The 10,480-nt window shown below is 35.4% G+C and overlaps 1 protein-coding gene across 1 annotated transcript; it reads left to right on the forward strand.

Annotated features, from left to right (window-relative positions):
* The first annotated feature begins 8,807 nt into the window (after positions 1-8,807).
* LOC131634240 (non-seed lectin-like) lies at positions 8,808-9,759 on the forward strand. The gene has a single exon (XM_058904889.1). It carries the CDS (start codon positions 8,824-8,826, stop codon positions 9,619-9,621), a length of 798 nt encoding a protein of 265 aa, XP_058760872.1. The 5' UTR covers positions 8,808-8,823; the 3' UTR covers positions 9,622-9,759.
* Positions 9,760-10,480: the final 721 nt, after the last annotated feature.

Below are 10,480 nucleotides of genomic sequence, written 5' to 3' on the forward strand. Positions count from 1 at the left end.
TAGTAGGTAAAAGGTTTTTAATGATAGAATGAGACACATATGTGAGCAGGAGCAGTTTTTATGCATGAAGTCACTATAAGCATGTTAATTGATAGCATATTATAGTATCAATAATATTTTTGGAAGTGAACAACAATTACGTTACCGCTTTTTCAATATGACGCCTGGCTTGATGATGAACTACCTTTACGCTAAGAAGAATGTTAGCAAGACAAATAGATATATACATAAAGTAAAGAAATAATATTAAGAGAAAACAAACGTAATTAGCCCAAATTAGAGATATCGAGTATCCCTAATTCCCTACGAATGTTGAAATATTGCTCCGTTGCTAGAGGTTTGGTGAAGATGTCAGCTAGTTGCTTCTTGCTTTCTACATGTTCAAAAGTAACGTCTCCTTTTTCTACATGATCTCGTAGAAAGTGATGCCTTATTTCAATATGTTTGGTACGTGAGTGTAAGACAGGATTTTTACTCAAGTTTATGGCGCTTGTGTTGTCGCACATGATAGGTATGTGATCAAGCTTAATACCAAAGTCAAGAAGTTGTTGGTTGAGCCATAATATTTGTGCACAGCAGCTTCCAGCAGCTACATATTCTGCCTCAGCAGTGGATAATGCAACCGATACTTGTTTCTTACTGTGCCAACTTATTAATGAGTTTGAGAATAGATGACACGTTCCACTAGTGCTTTTTCTATCGGATTTGCAGCCAGCAAAATCTGAATCGGAGAATCCTACCAAATGACACTCATTTCCTTTTGGATACCATAGGCCATATGTAGTAGTTCCACGTAAGTATCGCAGAATTCTTTTGACAGCTTTCAAGTGAGATTCTTTTGGACAAGATTGATATCTTGCACACATACACACACTAAACATAATGTCTGGTCTTGAGGCAGTAAGATACAATAGTGAACCTATCATACCTCGGTATAATTTCACGTCAACCTCTTTACCTTTCTCATCTTTATCTAGATTTGTATTTGTTGCCATAGGTGTGTCAATTTCCTTTGCTTCACTCATTCCAAATCTTTTGAGCAGCTCCGTACAATATTTAGTTTGATTCACAAACGTTCCATGACTGAGTTGCTTGATTTGTAGGCCAAGGAAGAAATTTAGCTCACCCATGAGACTCATCTCAAATTCACTCTGCATAAGCTTAGAAAAGTCTTTGACAAGTTTTGCATTAGTGGACCCAAATATAATATCATCTACATAAATTTGGACTAAGAGAATATCCTTATCTTTTCTTTTAATAAAGAGAGTAGTATCAACTTTACCTCTAGAGTACCCTTGACTAAGGAGAAATTTGCTCAAACGTTCGTACCAAGCCCGAGGGGCTTGTTTAAGACCGTATAGAGCACGTTTCAGCTTATAAACATGAGTTGGATACATGTAATTCTCAAAGCCGGGTGGCTGAGCAACATAAACTTCTTCATTTATATAGCCATTTAGAAAGGCACTCTTAACATCCATTTGGAATAGTTTGAAGTCTTTAGAACAAGCATAAGCAAGTAAGAGGCGAATAGCTTCGAGACGTGCTACAGGAGCGTATGTCTCTTCATAATCAATACCTTCCTCTTGATTGTAACCTTGGGCAACTAATCTAGCTTTGTTTCTAGTAATAACACCGTTTTCATCAAGTTTGTTACGAAAAACCCATCTAGTGCCTATTACTTGATGATCTCCCGGATGAGGGACTAAGTCCCAAACATCATTCCGTTTAAATTGGTTTAATTCTTCTTGCATGGCCATTAGCCAATGCTCATCAAGTAATGCATCCTTAGCGTTTTTCGGCTCAACTTGTGAAACAAAAGCAAAATGATGGCAGAAGTTACTTATCTTTGAGCGTGTTGTAACGCCCCTTGAGATGTCTCCTATTATATTGTCAATTGGATGGTCTTTCACGTTTGTCCAGGCCTTGGGAAGTTCTTCATTGTTTGAGATGCTTTCTTTTTCATTTTCATTGTGAGACTCATCTTTCTCTCTGTCAGCATCTTTCTTTACAATACTTTCATCCTCATCTTCCTTATCCTTGACAATGTCTTCAGTGGATGGGCCTGCACCATTAAATGAAAGACCTTTCTCGACATATTTTGCATAAGATTCATCAAAAGAAACGTGTACTGACTCTTCTACTATAAGTAATCTCTTATTATATATTCGATATGCTTTGCTAGATTGTGAGTAACCAAGGAATATGCCCTCATCAGCTTTAGCATCGAATTTGCCAAGATTATCCTTACCATTGTTCAAAACAAAACACTTGCAACCGAATACATGGAGATGAGATACATTTGGTTTTCTACCCTTTAGTAATTCATAGGGAGTTTTGTTCAGTATAGGACGTATTGTTATCCTATTCAAAACATAACATGTTGTACTAATCGCGTCAGCCCAGAAATACTTTGGTAGATTACCCTCATTCAGCATTGTTCTTGCCAGCTCCTCTAGAACTCGATTTTTACGTTCAACTACTCCGTTTTGTTGAGGTGTTCTAGGAGCTGAAAAGTTATGCTCAATTCCATGTTTATCACAGTATTTTTCAAAAAGAATGTTTTCAAATTCTCCACCGTGATCACTTCGAATTGCAACTATTTTGTTGTTCATTTTGTTTTGACATAATCTTGCAAATTGTGTAAAGGCTGGAAAAGTTTGATCCTTACTAGGTAAAAAGATTGTCCAACAAAATCTCGAGTAATCATCGACAATGACAAAACCATAGGTGTTTCCACCTATGCTTTTAGTCCTTGAAGGGCCAAAGAGATCCATGTGAAGTAGTTCAAGAGGGCGTGATGTTGAAACCACGTTCTTTGATTTAAAAGAGGTTTTTGTTTGCTTTCCCTTTTGACAAGCATCACATAGATGATCTTTTGAAAACTTCATTTTGGGTAAGCCGATTACTAAATCTTTTGAGACAACTTTATTTAGTAAGTCAAAATTTATGTGGGCGAGACGTCTATGCCAAAGCCATGAGTCATCGCCTAGAGCAACTAGACATTTGGTACTAGACTTAGATACCTCATCCAAGTTTAGCATGTAGATGTTGTTTACTCTTAAGCCCTTAAACATAATGTCTCTTTTCTTAGTATGTTCTATTGTGCATCCAGAATTTGTAAACATTACTTTAAAATCTTTGTCGCACAATTGACTTATACTTAAAAGATTATGTTTAAGACCTTCTACTAGCAGCACATCAGTTATAGTAGTGGTAGAAGGGTTACCTACACTTCCTTTACCAAGTATGGCTCCCCGATTGTTATCTCCATAGGTGACATACCCCTTTTTCTTTGCTTGAAACTCAACGAAAAGAGATAGGTCTCCAGTCATGTGTCTTGAACATCCGCTATCAAGGAACCACAACCTTTCGGCAATGTCAAGACACTTTTCCTGCAAGATTAATTTAAAGAGGGAGGTCCCCAATTTTCATTGGGTCCTTGGTAGTGAGTACACAATTTGTTGCACTTAGGCAACCATTGAAATACTCCTTTAGGAACTAAAATTCTCCTAAATTTGCATTTTTCAATGGTATGTCCCTTTTTGCAACAATAATGACAGGTAATATGATGAGAATATGGAGTTTTGCTAGTTGATACTTTTGGTACAAAAGTGTATTTACTATATAAAGGAGTATACGATCTTTTGAACTTGTTTGGATCAACCGCATAAGTCACTTTTGGTTGTAGAGCCTTGTCTAACTTGGCTTTTAGATCTCTCACTTCTTTTTGCCAAATGTGACATGTCTCACAACCAAACCATGATGTAGGATCTATTTCAACTTTGTCCTTTTGAATGTCTAGCATAGATTGTTTTAAAGCTTCCATATCCCTTTCAGTTTTCTCAACTTTTGATTCAAGATATGAAAATATTTTCTTATTTGAGGCCAAAAGTTTGAAAGCTTTAATTGCATCTCTATGTAATTCTTCAAAAGCAAGTTTTAGTTGAGAATGAGAAACCTTATCTACGAGTTCAGGTTTAAGATGACTTACAGCTTTCTTTTTCTTGTTTTGATGAGCCATGAAACATAGGTTTGTTGATTCTTCTTCATCGCTTGACGAGCTTTCACTAGATGAATCACTTTCCCATGCTATGTAAGCTCTTTTAGATTTGTTATGACCTTTGCTTTGGTTCTTCTCCTTTTCTTTCTTAAGGTATGGACAATCCGGTTTGTAGTGACCGGCTTTCCCACAATTGAAGCAAAGACCTTTAATCTTTCCTTTGTTGTCGTCATCTTGTTTGAACATGTTTGATTGCCTTCTTTAGTTGATCAATCCTTTGTCGGAATGTTTTGCTCCATTTTTCTTTAGATATTTGTTGTATCTTCGCACAAACAGTCCCATTTCCTCATCATCGGAGTCTTCGTCATCACTTGTGTCACTATCCTTTGGCTCTCGTTTTGAGGTCTTGGAGCTCGAAGCTTTTAGAGCTATTGACTTCTTCTCTACCTCTTTCTCCATGTTCTTTTCTTTCTTTGTCCTCTTCTCATGCATGTCAAGGCATTTAAGATGCTGTTCATGTTCCTCTAGTTTACCAAAGAGAGTGGTAATGTCTAAAGTATTGAGATCATTTGCTTCCTTAATTGCTGTAACTTTGGGCTGCCATTCCCTGTTCAAACACCTTAAGATTTTGTTAGTAGCAACTGCATTGGAAACAGGTCTATCAAGAGAATTTAATCGATTTTTCAGGTGAACGAATCTTTTCTGCATGCTTTCGATGGTTTCACCATCTTCCATGTGGAAAAGTTCGAACTCTTGAGTTAACGTATTGATCCTAGCTAGTTTGACATCATCCGTTCCCTCGTGGGCAACTTGCAATGTGTCCCACATAGCTTTAGCTGATCTACAATGGGAAACGCGATAGTATTCATCAACTCCTAGAGCTGAGATTAGAATGTTTCTCGCTTTCCAATCGTATGCATATTTCTTTTCATCTTCAGCATTCCAAGTATCTTCTGGTTTTGGAACAACTGCACCAGCTGCATTTGTCATGGTGATCTGAAATGGACCATTGACAATAGCTGTCCAGATGTTCCTATCAATTGCATTGATATGGACACACATACAATCCTTCCAATAGCCATAGTTTTCTCCGTTGAAAACTGGAGCTCTATTATGAGCCCCTTTAGGTCCGGAAGCCATCTTTCCAATAAGTGTTTCACGTAGCACGGAATAAACCAGAGCTCTTGATGCCACTTGTTAGACGCTGGCCTAAAGATCTAGAGGGGGGGGTGAATAGATCTCACTAAGTTTTTACGGATTTTTCTACTAACTCGAGCGAAAGCGGTTCTGAATCGACTTGCGTCTATTCCGGACCGCTATTGCAAAGGTCGTATGTGTTTCAAAACCAAAAAGTAAGTGGAATTGATGGTGAAGTAATATGATGGCTAACCAATACGTTTAACAACTGAAAACCAATTAACTTCTAGATTGACAACTTTGATTTGCAATGCAGTAAGATTGGATTAAGCAAAAACACAAACACTTGGTGATACGTTCAAATTGATAGTGATTCAAGTTGTGGTGAATTGTGATGTTTGTGCAGAACTTTAATTCACAATTTTAACACTTGAATCGTTGATCAATTTTGCACTTATAACCAATTATGAACAGAAAGTAAAAGAGAAAGTAAAAGCGACAAGAACACGATATTTGTTTAGGCAGTTCGTCGATCGTCCTCGCTACGACTACGTCTGCCCCCAATTCCAAATTGAAATTGGGTAATCTTTCATTAATGTTGAAAGTAGTATATACAAAGAAGATAACAAAGCGATAAACGATAAACCAATTATGTCGATCCTTTGAATCTTCTTCCCCCTTAATCTTGAGCCAGATCAAGGTTATCCAAGAGCTTCACTTTGATTCCCTTCTGCAGTGTCTTGATTCCTTGAACTCCCCGTTCCTCAATCGTTACACTCAGCCGAATCCTCAATGAACGCCTCTTAATAAAAACCCCCAAGAACCACCCGTCGTGGAGGACAAAACCCGCAGATTTTATTCACCAACACACCCCACAAACCTTCACCCACTAGGAATCTTCAATTCCGTTCCATGGACGTTATCGAACTCATCACTAACCCGCAACGCAAGAATGATTATGTGTAATTGTGTTGGAGATGATGAAGAACGAAGATGAGAAGCGTTTGTGTATCTTTCAGTTGTTGGTGTTTCTTGAATAATTATCCTTGCACAATATATATGATTGCATAACAGTTAGAACCAAAAAAAAACTGATTTTTGAACTTTCTTGATCAGTTAGGTCGACCACTTGTAGTGCTTAGGTCGACCTAACAGAGCTTGCAGAATTTTGCTCCTAGTTAGGTCGACCTTTTAAAGGAGTAGGTCGACCAGAATCCTCTTCTGATGCATTCTGGGGACATTTTCACAGATTAGGTCGACCTAGTTGATGTGTAGGTCGACCTAACAGGCTGGTATGTAGAATTCATCAATTTAGGTCGACCTAAATGATGTGTGAGTCGACCTAGCAGGGATATATGAATTTTTCTCCATTTTAGGTCGACCTGGGTTGATGATAGGTCGACCTAACTGCTGTTTTTCTGCATTCTTCTTGTTTTGCTTGTGTTGAGGCAACCTATAAACATATAAACATAATGGGTTGACCTATGAGTGATCAATGCTTGCTTTTCTTTAAGTTTTATGCTTCCGTCTTGTTGTTTGAATGCTTATTTGAGTTTGCCATGAATCAAAAACATCTTTGAGTGTAATCTTGTATTCACAGAAACGATAAACTAAAAGTACTCCAATATACTTTCAACATACACCTCAGACATCAAAGACATTTAATCTCTTTTTAGTGGAAATGGAAACAGAAGAACATATAAACTACTTAGACGAAAGACGACTAATGGGAAAATTGACCTTAATACATTTGTGGGGCCCTCTTTGATAAGCTCTCAACATTTCATTTCCATGACAAGTTTTTCTTCTTCTCCATCATCATATAATACCTTCATCGAAGCCACATAAACATGTCACTGTAAAATTGTATAACTTACATGGAAGAATATTTTTGGAAAAACAGAGTGAGTTTTACCACATACTTCCTTTTTGGAGAATCATAAAGACTGAACGGTTCCTTTAGGAAACCTATAGAACATGCCATTGCAGTTACATACATATACTTGAGCAAGAATATAGGAAACCATAAACAAAAACTTATCATTACTTCACTAGTTGTGAACATATCCATAATTCAAACCAATTCAACAATGCTACAAAATTACAAGTATGGAACACTGTTACAAACTAACAACTACACACAAAATGAAAACAGACCAAACATACAATTGTGGGCGGATCAAAAAAGAAGTGCAGACTACTCCCACTAATGCTGCAACAAAAACAAATACAGTCAATTTTTTTTACCTAATCAGCTAAGACCATAAAACAATCAAATCAAGTGGGAAAAATCCACACCGTCGAGAAAAAAAATGATAACTAATCAGCCATTACTAGTGTTACGTCAAACCAAAATTTCATGTCAGCTGTTAACCTTAATTCAGTGTATCAGTACATTTCATCGAACACCTTGCGGGCGAGGACAAAATCTTCATTTTTCTTCCGGTTTAGCTTTATGATGATGTATACTTCTAATTTTAGTTCAAACCAAAATCTGCACCAAAATCGAATCACAATCAAACTGTAGTAGAACCCGTAATTGAGTGAAACCGTAAAAATGCAAGAATTCCAAAATGCAACCAATTTTGAATAGAAAACGTAAATCAAATTCTATACTAAACTAAAAGTCAATTTGAAATCAAAAAAACCTGTATCAAAAATTTGGCTCAAATGCTAAATATGAACCGTGAAAAGCTCGGGTCGAATCCATACTCTGCACTGAAAATTTTGTCTGATTTCTTAATTGTGCTTGTCGTCACTACTACCCACATTCATCGAGTTGTGCGATGTCCTTCTGAAATTAGCGATTTCCCATCAAACTTCGCTGAAACCCAAAATCACCATTGCCAGAAACAAAGCCAAATGCATGCGATGAAGTTCACTGCAAGTTGATTGAAAAATGAGTTTCGTGAAAGAGTTGTTAATAATGAGTTTTAGTATAATGTTTAATGTATTTTATTCACCTAATAAATGTAGACTCATTAATATTCACTCATTAATAAGTGATGATGTATAGTAATATATAAATTTATTACTTTAAGTATGATATATTTTTATGCAATATGTTGTTTTTTAAAGATAAAACCTCTTTTGAAATAGAATATGAGTTTAAAATTGTTCTAAATAATACCCAAATATTCAATATAAAAAAAATTAATAAAATACGAAAAAAATTAAAAGTGAAACACTGAATAATTAAATATTAATTTTAATATATTAATATATAATATTAAAAATATACCATTAAATATTTTGATTAAGCTAGTCAATAGTGACAAGTTCAAACACTTGTGTCATAGATTGATGATTTAAGTCCCACATCTTCAAACTCACACAAATAAAGCAAATTAGACACAATCAAACATGAAACAAGATTAAATTATAGGATAAACAAAAATATATATACTAGAGCATAAAGTAAGAGCTGATCGTAGCACCAAAAAGACGGAAGAGGTGAAAGAATAATCCAAATTAAATGTACAATATAATATTATGAGTTCCAATCGCATCTCAAAATAAGAAATGAACGTGGCACAAAAAATATAAAGCATGTTAAATGATTCAAGTAATATTTTTCATGTTTATTATAATAATGGATGGCGGGCTTGACAATACCTACCATGACATTATATATATGTGTGAGAAACCTTCCTATTATCTTCATTCATAACTTCACACTACTCACCATGGCTTTTCATCTCACAAACCTTCCAACTCACAGACTATTCTCTCTTGTTTTCTTTTTCCTGTTGGCCACAAATATAAACTCAGCTCAACCACTTTCCTTCAATTTCAACAAACTCACCAATGGTAATCCAGAATTAATCCTTCAAGGGGACGCCCATTTTGTAGACGGTGGTTTTGTGGCACTCACCAACAGAAAACCTCCAGCTACAACCACAGGGCGTGCCTTATATAAAACACCTGTGACCCTTTGGAACGATACTACTGGCCAAGTTGCCAGCTTTAACACTTCCTTTTCGTTCGTTGTAGAATCCCCGGAGGAACAACATTGTCCAACTGATGGACTGATCTTTTTCATTGCACCCCTGGACACCGTGATTCCCAATAACTCAGACAGTAGATATCTAGGAGTAGTTGATGGTAAAAATGCAATAAATCGATTTGTTGGTTTAGAGTTTGACCTTTATCCCAATTATTTTGATCCCTATATGAGACATATTGGAATCGATGTCAACTCTTTAATTTCGCTCAAAACTGAGAAGTGGAATTGGGTGAGTGATTCATTGACAAAAGTAACTATAACATATGACTCTCCTTCTAACGAGTTGAGTGCTCTTGTCACTTACGAGAATGGGGAATACACTAGCATTGCACAAGCGGTTGATTTGAAAACTGTGCTTCCCAACATTGTTAGGATTGGTTTTTCTGCTACTTCAAAAACTGGTGTAGCACACAACATTCATTCATGGTCATTCGCATCAGACTTGGAAACAACTATAAGCAGTGTCTCAGACATATGAATGAATAATATTATTACAGGCTATGCCTACTTACCAGCAGCTTGTAATAATTAACTAATATTTCTAAATAATGACCCTGCTTACTAGCAGCTACGTGTAATTTCTTATAAAATAAAGACCATGCTTTTCTATTATATTTTCTTGCTATATTTCAAATATATTTTTGTTTTGTCTTAATATATTTCTTTTTAAATAAATAAAATGCTTGAACTATGCGAACTAATAGCAGCTTAAAATTATAAAATAAATAGTGTTTACCCCTTATTTATTATTAATTTTCATATAACAAATAGTTACATATACATACCACTTTCAATAATGACTTATCTTTCTCATATAGATGTTGAAATAAAAACTTTTTCATTTTATCTTCTTAAATTAAATGATAAAAATCATTTGTATAATGATTTTTCGTTTATTTAATGTTGTTATTTGTTGTGGCCTACGATGTTCTAGAGAACCGGAGTCATGTTGGCAGTTGATATTACTAGAAAACATACTTACGGTAAAGATGTATTACCACAACCATTTATATACCATAGTAATATTTTATTTTTTACGCGCATTATTTTTTTTAATTTTATGAAAAAACATTTCATCACGTTTTTTAAATCTAACTATGATAATAGAAATTGGGTGACAAACATAGAATCCCAGCATCAACCTTTTTAAATTTTACAAAATAAAAATAAGCGCACGAGCCTTAAATTTTTTTTATTTCAAAATTAAATGTATAACAACCACGATTGTTTCATTCAACTGTGGTTATTAGTTCCATATTTCATTATAGTTGTGTCTTGCAACCGTTGTGAAAATTTTTTCACTTAAAATAAACATAACAAACATCTTATTTCGTTCA

Source organism: Vicia villosa, unplaced genomic scaffold, assembly GCF_029867415.1.
Source record: "Vicia villosa cultivar HV-30 ecotype Madison, WI unplaced genomic scaffold, Vvil1.0 ctg.001262F_1_1, whole genome shotgun sequence".
Taxonomy (NCBI): Eukaryota; Viridiplantae; Streptophyta; class Magnoliopsida; order Fabales; family Fabaceae; genus Vicia; species Vicia villosa.